Source organism: Oncorhynchus mykiss, chromosome 3 (assembly GCF_013265735.2).
Source record: "Oncorhynchus mykiss isolate Arlee chromosome 3, USDA_OmykA_1.1, whole genome shotgun sequence".
Lineage (NCBI taxonomy): Eukaryota > Metazoa > Chordata > Actinopteri > Salmoniformes > Salmonidae > Oncorhynchus > Oncorhynchus mykiss.
In genome coordinates this window covers 17,457,348-17,481,203 of record NC_048567.1, presented here as the reverse complement: position 1 = coordinate 17,481,203, position 23,856 = coordinate 17,457,348, and the positions used below count along the sequence as shown (strand labels likewise).

At 42.9% G+C, this 23,856-nt stretch overlaps 1 protein-coding gene across 1 annotated transcript; it reads right to left on the bottom strand.

The window, feature by feature from the left end:
• Positions 1 to 4,612: 4,612 nt before the first annotated feature.
• On the bottom strand, positions 4,613 to 18,241 carry LOC110511964 (pituitary tumor-transforming gene 1 protein-interacting protein). The gene is made up of 7 exons (XM_021592620.2): positions 17,905 to 18,241; positions 17,553 to 17,599; positions 16,771 to 16,879; positions 13,254 to 13,362; positions 12,220 to 12,285; positions 8,944 to 8,990; positions 4,613 to 5,196 (listed from the first exon to the last, which is right to left on the bottom strand). Exons 1-7 carry the CDS (start codon positions 18,017 to 18,019, stop codon positions 5,147 to 5,149), a joined length of 543 nt encoding a protein of 180 aa, XP_021448295.2. The 5' UTR covers positions 18,020 to 18,241; the 3' UTR covers positions 4,613 to 5,146.
• Positions 18,242 to 23,856: the final 5,615 nt, after the last annotated feature.

The following is a 23,856-nucleotide window of genomic DNA, read 5'->3' as shown; positions in this document are numbered from 1 at the left end:
GTGGAGGGGCAGCTAGTGGAAAGTACAGAGCTTAGGCATTGGTAATCTTCTCTAGTTTCTATTTTTTTGGCTCAGTGTTCTGTCACTCATGGGGACACTATGTCACCACAGAATCTAGAGGGAGAGCTAGGTAGTACAAGCCCTCTTGGATCCTAAAGATGAAGGAGGCCATGGATTCAACCTTGTTGAACCTTGAGTTCCCAGTTGTCTTGAAAGCACCATAAATCCAGAGAATGTCAGACTTTGATGACAAAGTTTCATAAAAAAATTGCCCACAAGAAGGATCGCTGCACCACCTTCCTGTTCAAGTGGGCACAGCACAACAACGTTGAGTCCTAAAATGTCTTGTATGGTGCTGCATAAATTATGTCATATGCCAGAGAGATATGTATACTGTAGCTAAGAAAGCAATGTTAAGTGTATGTTGTGTATTACGCTGTTAGTAGCTCATGTGGCTCACCCTAGTAATTTGGTCCCTTTCCCCCTCATAACTTAGTGTACTGTTCTGACTTGGTGGTGCTTATGTAGCCTACAGACTGTTTTAGAGAAATTGTATTTAAAAAAAATATATATGTAACCTTTATTTAACTAGACAAGTCAGTTAAGAATAAATTAAATATTAGAGTGTCCATGATTGAGTCTTTGAATGAAGAGATTAAGATAAAACTGTCAAGTTTGAGTGTTTGTTGCAGCTCGTTCCAGTCGCTAGCTGCAGCGAACTGAAAAGAGGAGTGACCCAGGGATGTGTGTGCTTTGGGGACCTTTAACAGAATGTGACTGGTAGAACAGGTGTTGTATGTAAAGATGAGGGCTGCAGTAGATATCGCAGAGTGAGGCCTAAGAGGGTTTTATAAATAAGCATCAACCAGTGAGTCTTGCAACGGGTAAACAGAGATTACCAGTTTACAGAGGAGTTTAGAGTGTAGTGATGTGTCCTATAAGGAGCATTGATGGCAAATCTGATGGTCAAATGGTAAAGAACATCTAGCCGCTCGAGAGCACCCTTACCTGCCGATCTATAAATTATGTCTCCATAATCTTGCATGCGTAGGATGGTCATCTGAATCAGGGTTAGAATTGTCATCATCGAATATTGTAAGAGATTTCATTGTCTGCTTATTTGCCCCCTTCATTTATCCTATGGTTCTGACTTGGTGTACAGGGAGACTACTGTAAGAACGGCCCATGTTCTGAATTCTGTCGCTGTACATTTCAAAAGTGCTGAACAAATAGTTATATTGAATACGTACGTTTTAGCTCGCTCCTTAATGTCTTAATCAAAATTACGGATCGCCTCTTATCCGCTCATCGTTCCCTCATGCCATAGTTTGTAAATCTCAATTGTCAGTAGAAACTACATTTGTTTAAGCAAGTCAGCTATACTTTTTTTAAATGGCAGTAAATAAGGCTGAATTAACTGTTTCACTGACAGACAAGGCTTTTTTAGTGTTCTGTTGTGTAGTGGCTTTGCTGGCATGCATCTGAAAAAAAAGTTTGCTCCACCAAGATTTACATGCTAAAATCTCCACTGGTATCAAGCACCACTGATCTTATCTGAATAGAATGAGCAGAGCTATGAAATGAGGCTTATGACATGGTACAAACATGATCTCCCCTTCCGGATGTCAAAGGTTTTAAAGCACAGACAGGGAACTGCTCTGTTCCCCAGCCAACTTTCTTTGGGAAACATACTAGGAATGTGGAGGGGTTTGTCAAGACCATGTTGTTTTAATGTACACATACATTCCTCCAGGGAAGGCAGGGTGTCCACTGTCCTGTCCAAATCTGAGCACCTAAATGGTTCTGTCGTTTTTATGACTCAATGGGTTTCATTGTTCAACGAGAACTTCTTCAATACAATTAAACATGATTATAAAGTATAGCCTGCTCCCAGATCTGTTGGTGTTCTTGCCAACTCCAAACACTGTCATGTTTGGCATGTCACTGAGTGACATGGCATTATGGCACAAACAGACTGGCATGATAGCAATGTAAAGTATGCTATGTATTTCAAATCAATTACAACAGGCTGTCCTGTCTGGGTCGGCCCTGTACATGTGAAAGGGAAATCCTTTGAGGTATTCTTATTCAACGTGTAACCCATATGAGACTGCCAATGAGTCTATTACACCATTCCACTATAAACAGGTGCACAGCATGTCTGCCCAAGAACCTCTTTATAACTGTTCAATAAAACCAATAAAAGTGATGAGCCTCAGATGAATATGACATGTCCTTTAATCTGCCTTGGACCTCTTCCCGAGTGGTGAGGTATATCCACCTTAGTGTTTCATAATCACCTGATTTGACTTCTCCTGCTCAGTATTTTCACCTTTTAAAAACGTCTGATCTGGTCTGGGTGTTGTCTGCCTGGGTGTTGTCTGCCTGGGTGTTGTCTGTCTGGGTGTTGTCTGCCTGGGTGTTGTCTGCCTGGGTGTTGTCTGTCTGGGTGTTGTCTGTCTGGGTGTTGTCTGCCTGGGTGTTGTCTGTCTGGGTGTTGTCAGTCTGGATATTGTCAGTCTGGATGTTGTCCGTCTGGATATTGTCAGTCTGGATGTTGTCAGTCTGGGTGTTGTCAGTCTGAATGTTGTCAGTCTGGATGTTGTCTGCACTGCAAATGATGGAACTGAATAAAAGCTTTTCAGGAGATTTGCATGTCAAATCCGCTGCGCCTGTCCTTTTAGATTCAGACTGTGCACATGTGCAGAAGCCGCAACAACAAAGCATCGACTAGCATTAGAATTAGATTCCATTTAGATAGCATTTTTGTCACTAGCCTAACCAAGTGTACACTGATATTTGAAACACATTTCCAACTGTTTTTGTTTTTATGAGGGACTAGATCTACAATATACCGTTTTTTACTAACAGCATTATCAAGTCCCTACAGCTTTTAAAAACAAAGTTATAAGGATACTTGTGCATAGCATTTGTTTTGAACAAAAATATAAACACAACATGCAAAAATGTCAAAGATTTTACTTAATTACAGTTCATATAAGGAAATCAATCAATTGAAAAAATGTATAAGGCCATAATCTACGGATTTCACATGACCGGGAATACAGATATGCATCTGGTCACAGATAACCTTAAAAATAATTGGTAAGGCAGTAGATCAGAAAAGCAGTCAGTATCTGGTGTGACAACCACTTGCCTCATGCAGCAAGACACAGCTGCTTCGCATAGAGTTGATCAGGCTGTTGATTGTGACCTGTGGAATGTTCTCCCAATCCTCTTGAATAGCTGTGCAAAGTTGCTGGATACTGGAACACGCTGTCTTACACATCGATTCAGAGCATTCCAAACATGCACAATCGGTGACATGTATGCAGGTCATGGAAGAACGAGAACATTTTCAGCTTCAAGGAATTGTGTATGGATCCTTGCAACTTGGGGCCGTGCATTACCATTCTGAAACATGAGGTTAAGGTGGCAATGAATGGCACAACAATGGGCCTGAATCTCATCACGGTATCTCTGCATTCAAATTGCCATCGATAAAATGCAAATTGTATCATTGTGTATAGCTTATACCTGCCTAAATATGTGCACAAAGAGAAATAAGCTTTTTGTGCATATGGAATATTTCTGGGATCTTTTATTTCAGCTCATGAAACATGAGACCAACACGTACATGTAAAGTTGTTATCTTTGTTCATTGTAGCATTAGCGCAATGACTGGAAGTCTATGGGTATCTGCTAGTGAAACTACCTCCAACATCCTTCATACCGGACACAGACATAAAAATGGTATCTACGAGTTCATCTGACTCAGTGGAAGTAGATATAGGGCATCATTGCCTAAATCCCGAAGTATCCCTTTAATGACCAAACTTTCTATAGCAGCGCTGCCATTAAGATGTCAAATGGCTATACAGGGCAGTAAATTGGCTAACACGAGGTCATTATAAGGACAGGCAACCCCATCCAGACATCTGGTAGATTGGCATGTGAATAAGAAGGGGTGGAGAGGCTGGGACACCTGGGTGTCAAACATCTAATTCCAAAATCATGGGCATTAATACAGAGTTGCTGCTGGGAAGGCTTTCCACTAGATGTTGGAACATTTCTGCGGGGACTTGCTTCCATTCAGCCACAAGAGCATTTGTGAGGTCGGGCGCTGATGTTGGGCGATTAGGCCTGGCTCAAGTTCTTCCACACCAATCTTGATGAACCATTTCTGTATGGTCCTCGCTTTGTGCACGAGGGAATTAATCATGCTGAAAAAGGAAAGGGCCTTCCCCCAAACTGTTGCCACAAAGTTGGAAGCACAGAATCGTCTTGAATGTCATTGTATGCTGTAGCATTAAGATTTCTCTTCACTAAAACCAAGGGGCCTAGAATGAACAATGAAAAACAGCCCCAGACCATTATTCCTCCACCAAACTTTAAAGTTGTCACTAAGCATTCAGGTAGATAGCATGCTCCTAGCATCCCCCAAACCCAGATTCATCTGTCAGACTGCCAGATGGTGAGTGATTCATCACTCCAGAGAATGCGTTTCCACTGCTTTAGAGACCAATGGCGGTGAGCTTTACACCACTCCAGACGACACTTGGCATTGCGCATGGTGATCTTAGGCTTGTTGTTAAGTCGCTAAAATTTTACATTTTACTTTGAAAGAAACATTTTATTAGGAAATGTATCAGATTGAGCATAGATTATTATGTTCTTGGTTTATGAAATATATACAAAGCGCAAACGAACTCACAGATATTACAGTAATTTAAAACAAAGGCTCTTTAAATCAGATTTCACAAAAATACAAAGAATGTGCAGAAAGTTAAGAAGCTCCACTCAGTGCCATGTCTCCAACAGCAAACGAAATATTACAGACTTCCTCAAACTTCTTAATCGTATGACAAACGTAACATTTTCTCAAACTGTAAATCGTTTTCATTCAAAACCTAAAATGAATGAATAAAAACTGCATTTAATAATTATAGGCAAAGGTTTGATTTAGATGAATCATGATGATAGACCGGTCTGATATATAGGTGTTTGTGTGTCTCTCAAGAGTAGGGTGTCTCTGCTCTCGAAGCTAAAACAGTCAGCAGGACAGGATGATAGTCAGTCCAAAGAAGGATGGAGCAGAGTAGAGCCATCTGAACAACTTCTCTTCACTCTCACACAGGTTTCTGGTTTACTCATTTTCAAACTTGCTGTATGGGTGGTCAGAGTCAGGGACAAGACCTGTAAAAACAAAGAGAGAGAGAAATCAAAAGGAAAGATGGGGAACATTGAAAAACAGTGATTAGAAGCTGTTGGTTTATGGCTGGGCTGTGTAGGGGTTGTACAGAGGCTGGCTGGAGCATAGAGATCCTATTAAATTACTAGAGTCATTAACCCTCAAAGTTCCAGAATGTGGTCAAAATGGCAACCATATTGGCCAGGGAAAAATCCAAACGAGTCTAATTGGAATTAATGGCAGTAGAGGCATAATCCTGACTTTACATGTGCAGGAAAAATGTATGTGACGTGATATCGGAAATTGTGTAATAAAATGTTCTACCTAAAATACTGTCAGAATTATAAATACATGGGGTTTATACAAATGTTATGTTTAAATAGCCTCTAAAATATTAACAAGCAGACCACAAATGTCAAATATTTTGTTATCGTGGAAAACTATATGATATTTGTATTGTTTTATTTAACTAGGCAAGTCAGTTAAGAACAAATTCTTATTTACATTGACGGCCTACCCCGTCCAAACCTGGACGACGCTGGGCCAAATGTGCGCTGCCATATGGGACTCCCAATCACGGCCGGATGTGATAGAGCCTGGATTCGAACCAGGGACTGTAGTGACGCCTTTTACACTGAGATGCGGTGCCTTAGACCACTGCGCCACTCGGGAGCCCTAATGGTTGACCAACTCCCTGCCAAAGGGTTGTCCATACAATCAGTACTTGTTGTATTTACAACTTGTCTAATATCAACTGATATCAGCCAGTGTATGATGTGGATAGACTGCATTGTACGAATGGAATGTTGGCAAATTGGTAGTTAAGTTAAAACACTAATGGAATCATTCCTCTAAAACGGCCTGGCTAGCTAACAAACAAACATACAGTGCAGATAAATTATTCAAATTCATTATTTTACACAATATCTTATCACAGCACTGGCAAACCATGGTTGACCAACTCCCTGACAAAACGGCAAAAATGTATCCCATCATAAGAAGGTTCATGTCCATTGTAGTACTCTATACAGCTACATTGTCTAGGGGTTGTCCAGAGGCTGCTAAAGGGTTGTCCAGAGGCTGCCAAAGGGTTGTCCAGAGGCTGCCAAAGGGTTGTCCAGAGGCTGCCAAAGGGTTGTCCAGAGGCTGCCAAAGGGTTGTACAGAGGCTGCCAAAGGGTTGTACAGAGGCTGCCAAAGGGTTGTACAGAGGCTGCCAAAGGGTTGTACAGAGGCTGCCAAAGGGTTGTACAGAGGCTGCCAAAGGGTTGTACAGAGGCTGCCAAAGGGTTGTACAGAGGCTGCCAAGGGGTTGTACAGAGGCTGCCAAAGGGTTGTACAGAGGCTGCCAAGGGGTTGTACAGAGGCTGCCAAGGGGTTGTACAGAGGCTGCCAAAGGGTTGTACAGAGGCTGCCAAAGGAATGGAAAGAGGCTGCCAAGGGGTTGTACAGAGGCTGCCAAGGGGTTGTACAGAGGCTGCCAAAGGGTTGTACAGAGGCTGCCAAGGGGTTGTACAGAGGCTGCCAAGGGGTTGTACAGAGGCTGCCAAGGGGTTGTACAGAGGCTGCCAAGGGGTTGTACAGAGGCTGCCAAAGGGTTGTACAGAGGCTGCCAAGGGGTTGTACAGAGGCTGCCAAGGGGTTGTACAGAGGCTGCCAAGGGGTTGTACAGAGGCTGCCAAGGGGTTGTACAGAGGCTGCCAAGGGGTTGTACAGAGGCTGCCAAAGGGTTGTACAGAGGCTGCCAAGGGGTTGTACAGAGGCTGCCAAGGGGTTGTACAGAGGCTGCCAAGGGGTTGTACAGAGGCTGCCAAGGGGTTGTACAGAGGCTGCCAAAGGGTTGTACAGAGGCTGCCAAGGGGTTGTACAGAGGCTGCCAAGGGGTTGTACAGAGGCTGCCAAGGGGTTGTACAGAGGCTGCCAAGGGGTTGTACAGAGGCTGCCAAGGGGTTGTACAGAGGCTGCCAAGGGGTTGTACAGAGGCTGCCAAAGGGTTGTACAGAGGCTGCCAAGGGGTTGTACAGAGGCTGCCAAGGGGTTGTACAGAGGCTGCCAAGGGGTTGTACAGAGGCTGCCGAGATGGGAATGTGGTGCAGGTCACTAGGTGTTGTTTAATCTCTGAGAATTGACTGAGTGAAAAGGCACACACAGGTAGGATTAACACTTTGTGAGTCTGGTCCTCCTGAAATGCAACAGACGTTGAGTTGACTTCACTCAGACATTAAGCAGAACCTACTCGTACACACACCTCGTTTGAGTAGCAGACAAATGCCAAGCGGTCCCTAATGTACATAGGCTTCAGTAAGCAGGAGGCATGTGAAGGAGACCACCATCCATCACTCTGTCATATTGTCCATAAAGAAAATCACAATTGATGTGGAACTGCAACCAATAGTACAGAACCATGTTAACACATACACACACCTAGAGAACGTGAAGGCAATGTACAGAAAGATCTCAAACTTCACAACGCGTCAATAACAGAAATATTCACTGGGAATATGGAGCAATGGGGGTTCCTGTCTTTCTATGTGCTCTCTAGTCACTTTTCAGAGAGCTTTAGAGTTGTGCTACCCCCCTCTCACACTTAACCAGAAGCAGATGTCTTCATACAACCCCCCCCCCCCCTCCAGTCCCAGGGTCAGAGGCCTAGCATAGAGCAGAGGTCACAGTATCAAGACCCCAGGGACACTCTACCCGGCTTGTCTCATAACTCCCATAATTCCTATAGACTGAAAAATGCCAGTGACTTTCCCAAAATTTCTACATTTTCCAAAAAACCTCCGTTGGATAATTCCTGGAATAACAAGGGAATAAGCAGGAAGTCCGGGAATCGCACCCGCATTTCAGTCAACCTTGGGACTGACTGCAGTGCTCATATGTCCCATCATTCCTATTCACCCCAGGGAGCCCTCTGCCCTACAGACTGCTGTTCATTCCTAGTCACCTCACCTCTCTGCTCCCCCACTGTCTGGCATACTGAATAAATCAGCTAACCAAGCCTTACGGGTTGTTAAAGTATTCCCAATCAAGATATGACCTGAGACCGAGTTGACCTGTGTTTCTGTATCAATGTTTCAACATGGGGAGCTGTGTGTGTTGTGCTGACCTGTACTAACATGCAGACGGTAATGAGATGCCCAGTATCTGACATCCAAAGTGTGACGCATCATGTTAGAATTGATTCCGAGAGACTTGAGGTAGAGTAACCAATATGTGGGCTGCGTTGGCTTGCTTTGGGACACGTTCACTACGCTGAATAATGCATTAACGTGACCGAGGATGGAAAGTCAATAAGCAACACCCTAGAAAATATGGAAATGGACGGCCCTATGGATCGAGGACAATGAACGCTGAATGCTCATCCCATTACGCCCAAGTTAAGCACATCAGGTCACAGAACAGTAAGAGGCTTGTAAATGTACTGTCTCAGAAGACTTTCATATCATGTGAAGAAGAGCAAGGTCATTGAGTCAGGTTATATGAGGAGGTGTATCTAGGGTCTAATTGGATAAGAGGTTAGAGGGAGTCCTTGGTTCATATTAGATTCACGATAAGTTGCTAGTAAAAAGTTGAGACATAGCATTGTATACATTTATGTAGTTCTGTCCTTGAGCTGTTCTGTATCACGTTTCATGTTGTGTGTGGACCCCAGGAAGAGTAGCTGATGCTTGGCAACAGTTAATGTGGATCCTAAAAAAATTGCTAAAATAATGATATTTAACTTCTATACATGTAGCGAGGGAGACGTACCATACTTCTTGCGGATGTCATCATGCCTCACCTTCCTCTCCACCTTCCTGTCAGAGTAGAGGACAACGCTAGTCATGTTCTATCACACAGTAACATGACAATAAGCAACACTGGAACATGTAATAAAGCACTAACAGAAGAACACAGGATAATGAACATTAGGAAATGATTTATAAAGTCTTCTCAGTCAGTACTTCTGGGTAATGTAGGATTTATAAAGTCTTCTCAGTCAGTACTTCTGGGTAATGTAGGATTTATAAAGTCTTCTCAGTCAGTACTTCTGGGTAATGTAGGATTTATAAAGTCTTCTCAGTCAGTACTTCTGGGTAATGTAGGATTTATAAAGTCTTCTCAGTCAGTACTTCTGGGTAATGTAGGATTTATAAAGTCTTCTCAGTCAGTACTTCTGGGTAATGTAGGATTCATAAAGTCTCCTCAGTCAGTACTTCTGGGTATTGTAGGATTTATAAAGTATTCTCAGTCAGTACTTCTGGGTAATGTAGGATTTATAAAGTCTTCTCAGTCAGTACTTCTGGGTAATGAAGGATTTATAAAGTCTTCTCAGTCAGTACTTCTGGGTAATGTAGGATTTATAAAGTCTTCTCAGTCAGTACTTCTGGGTAATGTAGGATTTATAAAGTCTTCTCACTCAGTACTTCTGGGTAATGAAGGAGATTGTGAATACAAGCCTCATACTTTATAAACCACCAGTCAGTGAGCACTGTTACATGCACACAATCATACGATTATTGAGGATAGTCAGATCAATATAATAGTTTGTTTTAAACGTTGACATGTCTTGCAAGAAGAACGATTTCCCAAATAATCCTTACGTGGACACATCTGAACGAGACATTTGATAAATGCAGAAAATCGCCAAACAAAATCAAATTCTACCACAGCGACCATGTTATTTTTTCGAAGACTATTTGATTCTGAGGACATATAAAGTTTATATGTAAAAAGCATACTTGTCCAAACTCACGTCACTCGTGCATAAGAGGGAGGCTTGTGCTACCGGTGCTGGCACATGTGCAGATCAATTACACCGATGGAACACGGATGAAGCTGTTTACATGCCCTAATAATTCCAGAGATTGCGTAGAAAACCAGGTGTTATAATCGGCGTATGCTTACTTCGATGTAGACCGTATGCTGATTAAGCTAAGCAGACTAAGGTGTTTACATGACTATTGCCATACTTGGCCTAATGCCATAATCACTTTAATATCCAATTATTATTGTGCATGTAAACGTACTCAGTCAGTGGGTGTTTCTGCTAAACTTGTTACATGTTGTTTCACACTGCTGCTTTTAGCACCTCAGCTTTCTCACCAGTGACACTTCACAGTTGCTGCACCATACTCCCCAGCCTCCTCAGAGGAGCCCTGCTTAATGGAAGAACTTTGCCCAAGCTGCAAATACCTTATCAAGTCAACTAATGGAATGCAGTCGTGGAGATATGACATATGGTTGTCAAAAGCAATCAATAACAAAAGTGGCATCTATATCTGTCCTCTACAAACCAAAAGTTGACTCCACCCTCCATCTTGCTGAACGAAGCTGCCATGCCTTAAAGTGGCAGCATTAAGCCTTTAGACATCTGACATTATTTAAGGCGGCTTTAGTGTCATTGTTTACCTCCCCATGGCCCCTGATAGAGGCTCGTAAACAACAAGACGCTGTGTTTTACACCGACATGGCCAGCAGTAGGTGAAATACGAGCACAGGGCAGGCTGAGGAGCCTGCCACCCAGCCATCGCTCTAACTTTATGGGGGACACAAAGGAGGCAGGGAGGGGAGGGGGTTGTGATTGTTTTGTTGGCCCCTCCAGGGACGTAAATTCACTGGGTCCCCAGTGGCAGTCCCACACAAAGACAGACAGTGTAAATCAGTCTGGGCTCTTTAATGCCAGGTAGTGATCTGGGGAGCAGCAACCAGTGGAGGCAGGCAGGCTGAGAGGCAGAGAGGAGCAGAGGCTGTCCTGACCACCATCTGTCTCCCCCACCTCCCTCCCTCCCGCTCAGCTGACTGACTCCTACATAACTATGCACGAAGGCAACAAGTGAGCGACCGGTAGAAAATGAAAAAGAGCGAAAGGGATGAATACAATCTCAAAAACTCAAGTGCACTCTGTCTTTCTAAACTCGCTCTCTAACGCTGTCTTAGACCTCCCAAAACCCCTTGGTTTGATAAACCCTGTGTATTTCAATGGGACATTCCCCAACATAGAGATACAGTAAAAGTCGGTGGAGTCTGGATGGTGGGGATGTGGTAACTTATGTCTGTTTAGTTGTTCTGTAGAATGTTCCCCATCTGTGGCTCAGATGACAGAGGGCCCAGAGCTCTTAGCTGTGCCCTAACCTCTCCTTCTGCAGACTCTGGGGATGTGCTGTAAACTCTCTAGAGGTTCCCTCCTCTCCCATGGTGCCTAAAACAGGCCTGGGTCCTCTGTTCCCATCAGAACACCAACACTGTCTATGTAGGTCAGTACACTAACACTATGGTGGTTTGATCCACATCAGGAACTGACTGAGTGAATATACTCTACATTCCCTGGTTTGATAGAACAAAGGTTCACAGAGGTTGGTTTAATTCAGAAACACACAGTGAGCCAAGACTCCCCAGTACACCACGCAGCACGTGACATGATAAACTTACTGTACCGACTGTCTTTCTGCATGACTGACTGCTCACTACGTTAAACAACACATCAAGAAATACTCGGTGGATGACAGGTGGGAAAAAAGGTAAAGAAAGGCTGAAACATTTATGTAAAGGGAGTGATTCAGGGAGTGATTCAGTGTAGGAGGAAGAGTGGCTCAGAATCCCATTTCTACCACTACACTATGTAGTGGCACGTTCTATATTCAACACACACTTATCAAAGTGCAGCTGCTGAAGACTAAGAGCTGGAATCAGTGATTACAATCCTCTCGGTTGGTGTTTGGGGATACACACACACAGTATTTCTCCTGGGGACGGTGCTGCTTGAAGAGCCGCAGGCACAGCTCACCAACTGTTCAAATCCCCAACCCTGACAGAGAACGTCTCCATAGATGATCACCAACAACAGAGTAGAAAACTCTGAATCTGACTAGGTAGCTGTGGGAAGTGGTTTCGATAATTGAAACAGATACAAGCACCTCCCCAAAAATCTAAGCAACTAACAGTGTGGGCTCACACAAATCATTGTGTTGATAAAATGGGGCATCCTTTAGTAGTGGTGTGAAAGCCCGTGTGAAGCAGAGGGTGCGATAACTAATGAATCCGTACCGTTCATCAGCACGCTGTCTGATCTCCTCTCTCTTCCTGGCAAACCTCTCCTCATCTCTGTCTGGTCTGGTGAGACAGAGACACAGGCAGCGTTACGATCACCTTGAAACATCACGTTCTACAGACATAGACACACCAGCACAGATTGGTCTGATAACACACTTTCCTTGTACAGTATATTATATGATATACTTTGTCTCCATGTGGAAATGAGACTTAGTATTCCTTGTCAACAATAACACTGTTAAGATCTGTTGTATAGAACAGCTGTTGCTCTTTACTTTGCATAGATGCTGCCAACAAGAAGGAATCCTGTATCCTGTCATTCTGCTGCTTGTGTTTAACGCAAAAAGTGAGGCTGTTGTTGTGTGAGCTTGGAAAGGGGAGAGGTTCTGACAGGTGAGAGGTTCTGCTGGGGAAACGAGAGAGGTGTCATCTTTGTTAATTGGATGTAATCTTAAAATGGAACAAATCATTATGCCAATATATGCAGAGGCATTCCAATGATTGGGTGAGAAATATGAACCTGTGTGGAATTTCATTTCGGACAGACATGTTGTTTCATCTTCACGGTCTTCATGTTTAGTTAGGATAGATGATTGAGATGCACAGAGCGGCTGCATTTAAAGGGCTGTCAATCAGGGTGTCAGGCCAGCAAGCATTTGATTGACATGCCGTTTTAAAACATTCCACTTTGTAGTGACAGTTTCTTCTTCCTCCCTCCTAGCGTTGCATAACAAGCAGGGCAGGCTCAGCATCCAAACCTGGTTTAATAAAAGGGTAGAACCACTGTACATGGATTGTGTATGTTAATAGAGATTTGCAATGGAATAATCTGATGTTGGATGTAACAAAGGATATGCGGAATATCAGCACATTTATGAGGAGTCTGAGGTATTGAAAGACATGGTTAGAGTGGAGGTTTTCCTATGATTATGAACAAGACTGACTGATAAAGCCCTTGCCATTCTTTGCAAGTTTGCCTTAACATTAGGCTAGACAGGGCAATTTGGTGACATCACTTCCTGTCTTACCCTGATTGACGTTTCTTGCAGCAACAGCAGCAGCAGCAACAGACTGTGATGCTGATGATAATGGTCCCGCCTAACACTGCCATGGCGATGATCAGGGCCTCGAAGTTCACTGGAACAGAGAAAAGGTCAAGATATGAACAAATAACATGCTTCAAAGTTATTTTAATTTTAAGTGAATTTCACAACACACTATCCTTTATCAAGGATGAAGAGAACATTTCATTATTAATGTGATTATGCATTTATTCTATCAATATGTAGGTATATGACTAATAAACCCATGAGGAATCAAACCGATCCAAATGAGGGGTGCACAGACTGCACTGATGCTGATTAGTTGAGAAAGTCAGATATGCAGTATTATTTAATAAGCCTGAGCAGTACCAGCCTGTGATTGAGCGATATGAAAGGCTCAGTTTTGGCACTCAGACTACAAATTCAACAATGCACCTTTGTAAGACAATACTGCCACCTGCTGGTGTGTTTTTCAAATTACAAGTGGGATTTTATGTCAAGATTTTTGTACTTGCTCGATTTGGTTTGGACAAAAGAAATGTTGGTCAAGAATTGTAGCATAATATTCTTCTTACCTTTAGGTTTTGAATGCATCAGTCACAAGTTCAGAAGGCTTTTTAAACTGATTAGTAACTAGTTTGGACAAAGATGGTTGTTTCCAGATTCTCATGTCATAAAACATTGCATTCTCAATTAAATATGCCAATAATTGTGGCAGGGAGATTTTTTTCCAAAACAAAAAGATAGATCTCTTCTTTTATTATAAAAATGATCATAACACTGTGGAATGTATGTTATTCCTTAGTATCTAGCCCTGGAATCTAACCTCATGCTCAGAAACCAGCCAGACACCCCATGCTGTTGTCATCTGTGGCCCAGAGGCCTATGATCAGAACCCCAGCAGGCAGCTCCAGCAGGCAGCCACAGTGTGTGTGTGTGTTTGTGTGGATCAGTCAGTGGGGTGGCTCTAATCAACACAGAACAGCCAGAGGGGGCAGGCTGGCTGACTGACATCTACTAGGCCTGAATGAGCCACAGCCTGTTCACCCCGCTACCATCTAGAAGGCGGAGATATTACAGGTGCATCAAAGCTGGGATCGAGAGAATGAAAAACAGCTTCTATCTCCAGGCCATCAGACTGCCAAATAGTCACCACTAGCCGGCCTCCGCCCAGTAACCTACCCTGAACCTTAGTCACTGTTACTTGCCAGCTACCACTAAGTACTCTACCCTGCACCTTACAGACTGCTGCCTTATGTACATAGTCAATGAACACTGGTCACTTTAATCATGTTTCCATACTGCACACCTGGATTGTACAATATTTGCACATTATTCTTTTAAAAAATGATTCAAGCTCTGTTAAGTTGGTTGTTGATCATTGCTAGACAGCCATTTAAGTCTTGCCATAAGATTTAAGCCGATTTAAGTGAAAGCTGTAACTGGGCCACTCAGGAACATTCAATGTTGTCTTGGTAAGTAACTCCAGTGTACACTGAGTGTATAAAACATTAGGAATACATAGTCCGACCAGCTATGATCACTTATTGATGTGACTTGATAAATCCACTTCAAATCAGTGTAGATGAAGGGGAGGAGACAGGTTAAAGAATATTTTTTAAGCCTTGAGACAATTGGAGACATGGATTGTGTATGTGCACCATTCAGATGGAGAAAGGGCAAGAGAAAAGACTTAAGTGCGTTTGAACGGGGTATGGTAGTAGGTGCCAGGCTACCGGTTTGTGTCAAGAATTGCAACTCTGCTGTTTTTTTTTTATTTTCACGCTCAACAGTTTCCTGTGTGAATCAAGAGTGGTGGTCCATCAGCCAAAGGACATCCAGTCAACTTGACATCTGTGGGAGGTATCCGAGTCAACATGGTCCAGCATTCCTGTGGAACACTTTCGAAACCTTGTAGAGTCCATGCACAGACTAATTGGGGCTGTTCTGAGGGGAAACCGGGGTTTGTTCCTAATGTTTTAGGAAGGTGTTGTTCTTAATGTTTTCTACACTCAGTGTGTTTTAGGTTATTGTCTTGCTGAAAGGTGAATTCATATCCTAGTGTCTGGTGGAAACAGACAGACAGGGTTTCTTCTAGGATTTTGTCTGTGCTTAGCTTCATTCTGTTTATTTTTTTTATCCTGAAACACTGACCCAGCCTTAACGATTACAAGCATACCCATAACATGATGCAGCCACCACTATGCTTGAAAATATGGAGTGGTACCTATTAATGTGTTGTACTGGGTTTGCCCCAAACACAACACTTTGCATTCAGGGCAAAACGTGAATTGCTTTGCCTTATTTCTTTCACTATTACTTTGTTGCCTTGTTACAAACACAATGCATGTTTTGGAATATTTTTTATTCTGTACAGACTTCCTTCTTTTCACTCCGTCAATACAGTATGTGGAGGTATGTGGAGTAACTACTGTACAATGTTGTTGAACCACCCTCAGTTTTCCTATCACAGCCATTAAACCCTAACTGTTTTCAAGTCACTGAACAGTTTCCAACCTCTCAGGCAACTGAGTTAGGAAGGACTCCTGTCTCTTTATAGTGACTGGGTATGTTGATACGCCACCGAAAGTGTAATTAATAACTTCAAGTTCAAAAGGGATATTCAATGTCTGCTTTTTATTTTGACCCATCTACCAATAGGTGCCCTTCTTTGTGAGGCATTGGAAAATCGCCCTGGTTTTTGTGGTTGAATCTGTGTTTGAAAGTCACTGCTCGACCATACAGATAAGTGCATGTGTGCGGTACCGAGATGAGGTGGTCATTCAAAAAACAGGTTAAACACTATAATTACACATTGACATTATGGGGTATTGTGTGTAGGCCAGTGACAAACTCTCAGCCTTTAACAAACACAACCAAATGTAGAAAAGTCAAGGGATGTGAATACTTTCTCAGCAGCCAGATTATTAGGAACACCACCTAGTTCACAAAAATGGATTGCTCCTACAGACAGTGAGTCACGTGGCAGTGGCTTACAATAACGCAGGCAGACAGGCAGAGGCATTCCGTTACTGTTCGAATGTTACAATGGGAAAAACAAGTGACCTAAGCGACTTTGAGCTTGGTATGATCGTCAGTGCCAAGCGTGCCCTTTTCCAGTATCTCAGAAACTGCCCTGCCTCCTGGGCTTTACACACACAGCAGTGTCTAGGGTTTACAGAGAATAATGCGACAAAAAAAAACATCCAGTCAGCAGTAGTTCAGATGTACTATTATGTATTAATCTGACTGTTGCTATATTGACCTGAACAGACACCCAACAAAGCATGTGGCCCGCCATGGGCTGATGTGGGTACAGGGCAGGCTTTTGTTCTAGCAAAGCACTAACACACTTGATTACACTAATCCATGTCTAAATCGAACACAACAATAAGTTGATTAGTACAATCAGGTGTGTTCTTGCTCGGGTGGGACTAAATCCTGCACCCACATCAGGTCGTCTAATGGGAGGTCCCATCGTGTAAAACTTAATTTCACTCACCCCAACACACTCCCCATCGTGCCTGTGACAGTTTACACACTGCAGGCGGAGGCAGAATGTAGCTCACTGGGTAGTCTGTGCAGGTGTCGTTGGTCATGCACCACAGGCACTGAGAAAAGACAAGACACTCATCATTAGCCTAGTACTTCAATTCTCAAAGAGTTGATATGCACAGGATCACCTATTCCCAGCCTTCACCCATGTCCTTGACTGTGTCCATAATTGAATGTATTAATATTAGTGATTGGGGGTGGGGAATTCATAATTACATATCAATATATTATTTTTGACAATATATCATATTGCATTGTTTTCACAATATCACTATATTACTTTTGAACTAGTTGGCTGAACCTACAGCAAAACTCCAGTATTTTTCCTTCAAAGTGTTCTCCATCTTTTTAAATTGGTAGCCAATTTGTTTACAGCACTTTTATTTAGATGACTGATCAAAACTTGTTTTCTCATGGCTCTCTCTTGTCCCTCTGCAGCAGACATATGGTGCGCAATATGTTTGGAACATCGAATCGCAATACATATGGAATAATGAAAATCACCAATATATATCGTATCGGCATCGAAGTATCGTGATAATATCGTATGGTGAGGTCCCTATCAATTCTCTGCCTTTATTTATAGAGTAACTTAAATGGATTCAGACATTACTTTCAATGATGTGACCCTTGTACAAAATGGTACAAATTAACTAATATATAGTTAGTAGCCAAGGCTATAATGTATACGCTTTACAAATAGGAAGTGTTACATAATATTCTGCTTACCTTTGGGTTTTGAATGCATGAGTCACATGTTGAGAAGGCTTTGCAAGCTGAAATGAAAGGACATGTGTGTTCTTATTTGCATTCAGTAAGTCTAAGCTGTGCCATGCTTAAAACTAGGCTAAGTCGCCATACTGTCTACAATTGTGCATGTCACACCAACTCAAAGTTTATGATTTTTGCTAACCTAGCAAGCTAACGTTAGCTGATGACGCATTTCAGTTTTAGTTAGCTAGCTAGCCATCGAGACCTTACGAGTGACAAAATACAAACAAATAAATGAAACGAGCAATGACAACACTGAATCATGCTGTTGATACAGTTCGTAGCCAAAAATGTAGGAATAGTATCTTACAATTCAATGGCATTGGCGTAGTACTAGTGAGACATTCTGCTCGGCTAACGAGGACACAGGTTACAGTCACAACAACAAGCAATGAGCTCATGATTCCTCTCTCTGTTTTATTCATGTTACGATGCTATGTTGAAATACTCTATCTAGCTACACGTTCACTTTCTAAAACAAGCAAAAACGTAACTCCTGGAGTTGCCAAGACCAAGCTAGCAAATAATCTAAACAAACGAGTTACTTCCTGGTTCTCCCCTAGGTTGAAGATACTTTTCAAAAGGATGAAGAAGAATACACTTTTCAAAAGGATGAAGAAGAACATACTGACACCTACTGCAGTGCAGGGCGCAGTACAAGCGAGAGTGCTCACATTATCCACCAGGTTGCGGTACAACACCATCAGTCTGGTACCTGCAGAGGAATAAAATATGATTTGCATTTGTCATAGAAATAGTCAGAGTAACTATCAAAACAGTTTCCCATTGAGACCTCACAAGGGCGAGATCTCATTTCCGTTGTCAGATTTAATATGATTCTCTGTAGTTAGACTCCATGCCAATAAAGCCTTTTGGATGTCATTTAATTGAGAGAGATAAAGGTCATATGTATCTAATTCGAGTCTAATCTGGGTGACCTTCCCACCTTGCACGCATTCACCACAGTGGTGAATTAACAGGTTAAATGTCAATCCCAACTCATGGTGGTAATGATGCAAGGCTGTCCTTGAGCTCCAACCTGGCTATCTACAGCAAGGGTTCTGGGGTTACATATGTGCTACAGTAAAGAGACCAAAACTATCACCTGCCACATTCATCTGTGCTACAGTAGAGAGAACAAAACTAGCACCTGCCACATTCATTATTCCTACAAGGTCGATGCCCTAACAACAATGGCAAAAAATAATTGCTTTAATATATAGAGCCAAAAAGCTTTAGATCGTTTAAACCAGGCCTAATTCTAGAGTAAATTGGTGTCTAATAGCTATCAATTGCCTTGTAATAACATGTTTTGATGAATAGACTCTCCAATGCCTATAAATAATGATGGATTTTATTATATCTGTGAGTGAAATGCATCGCTGATTATTATACAGTCAAGTCAATAATTATTGGCATCCTTGATGAAGATCAGCCATATATAGTGTATAAAATAAATAATTCAAATACTGAGCTATACCATATGCATTAAAAAAAATATATATATATTATTTTATACTAATACAATTGCTCAGAGAAAGACTTTGTTTGACAAATAATTTGTAAAAAATCTAAAAAAGATAGGGGTCAAAATGATTGGCACCCATGTTTTCAATATTCTGAGCCTTTTTCTAAAATGCTTTGTTAGATTGGAAAACATGTTGGGAGGGATCTTAGCCCAGTCCTACATACGGAATAGTCAGATGACATGAAAATAAAACTCTTTGGCCACACACCAGTGTGGGTTCATGGGCAATGAAAAACAGAAGCATGTAGAAAAGTACCTGATACCTACAGTAAAATATGGTGGTGCGTCTTTAATGTTAAGGGGATATTTTGCTACGAGGTAGCCTACCAGGACATTTTATGAAGAAACCTGGTTATCTCAGCCAGGAGGATCTAGAATGTTTTATATCATAGATATTCTTTGTCGGCTCTCCTGGACTAGCCTCTTCAGGAGGTTTTCAATGTGGATGAAATCTGGAGACTGAGATGGCCATTGCAAAATTTCGATTTTGTAGTCAATTAACCATTTTCGTTGTGGATTTTGATTAGTGCTTGGGGTTATTGTCTTGTTAGAAGATTTCACTTGCGGCCAAGTGTCAGCCTCCTGGCTGAGGCAACCAGTTTTTTTGGCAAAAAATGTCCTGGTAGGTTCCTGATAAAGTTAATGATGCCATCGACCTTAACAAGGGCCACGAACCCACACTGGTGTGTGTGGCCAAAGAGCTCTATTATCATGTCATCTGACCATTCTGTATGGAGGAATGTTTTACGATCCCTCCCAATGTGTTCTCAAGTCTCATAAAACATTTCAGGAAAATGCTCAGTGTCATTATCCTCGCATGGGTAGGATGCTGGTGCACTGAAAACAGGGGTGCCAATCATTTTGACCCCTATCTTAATTTTTTTTTTAGTATTACTTGTTATACAAAATCTCTTTCTCTGAGCAATTGTATTTGTATAAAATAATATAATTTTCCAATTGTTTTGAGCAATATACTTCACTATTTGTATTATTTATTTTATACTTTTTTGCTCATCTTTATCAAAGGTGACAATAATAGAGGACCTGAATCTATTTTTATTTCACACAAGGTTTTCACTTCTTTAGAATTTCAGGGACACAATGACTATAACGCAGTCCTGATTTATGTATATAATGTTGAGAAAAACAACCTCGCCAGACAGGCCTTAGATACAAGACGAACACTGCATTAACTGCGTTAATAGTAGGCAGGGCGAAACAGGGTTATTTCAGACTGGCCAGTAAGCCTTGGCAATGTCCAGAGTTCCAGAGTCTGTACCAGACCAGATTCTCCAGTCATCAGTGTGCAGACCATGAGAAACTTTAATTTCCTTTCTCTGTCTCTCCCTCATTCCTCTTCCCTTTCTGCTCTCTTCCCATCCAGCTGTCTGTCTCCCTGTCCTCTGGCTCAGTGGTGTGTTTCCAAGAGATAAGACCCTTGCTCATTTCACACATGAGCAGAGAGGAGTTTGGGGGTGGTTGGTGTGTATTTGCGTGTATGAGAGAGAGAAAGGACAGAGGAAGTGGGAAAGTGGGAGTAGTGGAGTCTAACTTGGAATCACAGCCTCTCCTCCCATTCTTTCTCCCTTTCCCTTCTCTCCCGTCAAAGAGGATGATTGGTTCTCCCAATGGCTGGGTGTGTTCACCAGACCAATCTGAAAGATACTGGAGACGTGGCCCATCTCTGTCACTCCGTAGCTTTTACAGATTCCCCATGTTCACTCCCAACACCAGGGATCAGATCAACAGTTGTAGTGCACTATGCTAGGGATGATTAAGTGCATTTCCTTCATGTCTTGCATACAAAACCTTACAGCAATACATTGCACCAGGTTTATGACAAAGGACTACCCCATAACAAATCTACATCTATGCAATTTGGTTGTTAGAATGGAAAGAAATCTCTCTCTCTCTCTCTCTCTCTCTCATTAATAGAGAGAGTAAATGTTGAAGAATGACCTGCCAGTGCCCACAGTCGACTAGGCCTGTCGCATGAAGGCAGAGAGAGGACAGTGGCAGACACTAGTTGAAAAGAGTTATTCATGCAAATACTACAGGTTAATGAACTGTTCTCCGACCGCTTCCTTCGTCTCCCCTGCACAGCTTGTTCTGATGAGAACCTGGTAGGAGGGGTGGGGTAAAGGAGGGAGGACAGAAGATCTCACTGTGCACTGTTCATTCATACAGACAAACAAGACATTCATATCCTCAGGGACCATGGTGAAGGTGCCACTACTGGGTATCATATAGAAACCTTGGGGGTTTTCATTTTAAGAGGTATGCTTGGTTGCTCTGTTTCATTTTTGGTTCGCCCTCTGAATACTGGACTCTGACCAGTCTTATCATAGCTGGATGGCTAACTGTAAATCTGCCTCATCTAAGGTTTCACTATGTATTCAGAACTCTTATGCAACACATATCTTGATGGTAAAATTCGAAGGATCCCAAAATGCTTGTCAATTCACTTCCTGAACTCGGAGGTCTAGCACTAGTCGGCTGTAGTGTCTTGAGATTTGGAATGAGAACCCTGAGGTTAACAGTGCACCAGAACCATAGAGACTGAGCAGGGTTCCACTCCATTCAAAAGCCCCAGAGGACTACTGGAGGTGCAGAGGCTAATCAACGTCTGGTTTGATGCTCTGGATGTTCAGTGGACTGCTCAATTTTAGTATTGCAGAAACTGACCTTCGTCGGGACTTAACTTCTGCAGCGCTAGTTGGAACTAGGAAAGTCTTACATTTCCGACATGCTAACTGGTTCTAGTTCCACACGTGCCGCGTTCAAACAGTTAGCAGGTCGGACATTTCAGAGTTCCGACTAGCACGTGAACGAGGCAAAAGAACATGACAACTTGTTGTTTATCCACGTAATATAAGGTTGGCGTAAAGAAAGTCAGCCGGCAGTGCGTTGGAGAAGGCGTGGTACAGTGTGTGTGTGTTCTTGTTATTAAATCAGACAGTAAATCCGGTTCACCACTCCCCCTCAATACCTACATGTTTATACCACAGGTTGGTAGCACCTTAATTGGGGAGGATGGCTCATAGTAATGGCTGAAACGGAATAATTGGAATGGTATCAGACTCATCAAGCACATGGAAACCATGTGTTTTATACCATTTAATTCACTCCATTCCAGCCATTATTATGAGCCGTCCTCCCCTCAGCAGCCTCCTGTGGTTTATACAGCACATACACATATGATTAAATATGAAATTGCATTACTGTCATATCCTCAGTGGAGTAATGAATGAATCCGTTCCGGAACTGGAGACGGAGACAATCACTGATCTACTGTGAGCCAAATATATCTGTCCCGGAGTCGCATACAGATACAATATGTCTCTGGATCTGTGTATTTGTATAATAATAATAATAATACTGTAATAATAAAAACCCCACATCCATGAAATGGAAAAGCCATATTGCTGCCAGCTTCCCTTCCTCTCCTTGCACCACTATAGGCGAGGCGAGACCCGTGAGACCCTCTGTAATAATAATGACAGTGCCAAACCTATCCTGACTGCTCTGCTGTGGGTCTGGAGCCTGGTGTCTGAGGTACTGTACCTATCCTGCCTGCTCTGCTGTGGGTCTGGAGCCTGGTGTCTGAGGTACTGTACCTATCCTGCCTGCTCTGCTGTGGGTCTGGAGCCTGGAGTCTGAAGTACTGTACCTATCCTGCAGCCTGGCTGCAGCCTGTATCTGTCTTTGATATAGGGTTATTACAGAGCTGCCAGCCACAGTGAAGCCGGTCTACAGTATGTCTGTGGTGTAGGGTTATTACAGAGCTGCCAGCCACAGTGAGGCCGGTCTACAGTATGTCTGTGGTGTTGGGTTATTACAGAGCTGCCAGCCACAGTGAGGCCGGTCTATGTCTGTGGTGTTGGGTTATTACAGAGCTGCCAGCCACAGTGAGGCCGGTCTGTCTGTGGTGTTGGGTTATTACAGAGCTGCCAGCCACAGTGAGGCCAGTCTATGTCTGTGGTGTAGGGTTATTACAGAGCTGCCAGCCACAGTGAGGCCAGTCTATGTCTGTGGTGTAGGGTTATTACAGAGCTGCCAGCCACAGTGTGGCCGGTCTACAGTATGTCTGTGGTGTAGGGTTATTACAGAGCTGCCAGCTACAGTTAGGCCGGTCTATGTCTGTGGTGTAGGGTTATTACAAAGCTGCCAGCCACAGTGAGGCCGGTCTATGTCTGTGGTGTAGGGTTATTACAGAGCTGCCAGCCACAGTGAGGCTGGTCTACATTATGTCTGTGGTGTAGGGTTATTACAGAGCTGCCTGCCACAGTGAGACCGGTCTATGTCTGTGGTGTTGGGTTATTACAGAGCTGCCAGCCACAGTGAGGCCGGTCTATGTCTGTGGTGTAGGGTTATTACAGAGCTGCCAGCCACAGTGAGGCCGGTCTACAGTATGTCTGTGGTGTAGGGTTATTACAGAGCTGCCAGCCACAGTGAGGCCGGTCTACAGTATGTCTGTGGTGTAGGGTTATTACAGAGCTGCCAGCCACAGTGAGGCCGGTCTATGTCTGTGGTGTAGGGTTATTACAGAGCTGCCAGCCACAGTGAGGCCGGTCTATGTCTGTGGTGTAGGGTTATTATAGAGCTGCCAGCCACAGTGAGGCCAGTCTATGTATGTGGTGTAGGGTTATTACAGAGCTGCCAGCCACAGTGAGGCCGTTCTATGTCTGTGGTGTAGGGTTATTATAGAGCTGCCAGCCACAGTGAGGCCGGTCT

Bases quoted from the DNA above. Each gene is read 5' to 3' on its own strand.
- LOC110511964 (XM_021592620.2), bottom strand. From the start codon at position 18,019: ATGAATAAAACAGAGAGAGGAATCATGAGCTCATTGCTTGTTGTTGTG. The intron at 8,991-12,219 runs GTACGGATTCAT...CTACTCTGACAG, and splicing joins AGACAGCGTGCTGATGAACG to GAAGGTGGAGAGGAAGGTGA. The intron at 5,197-8,943 runs GTACGTCTCCCT...TTGTTTTTACAG, and splicing joins TGACATCCGCAAGAAGTATG to GTCTTGTCCCTGACTCTGAC.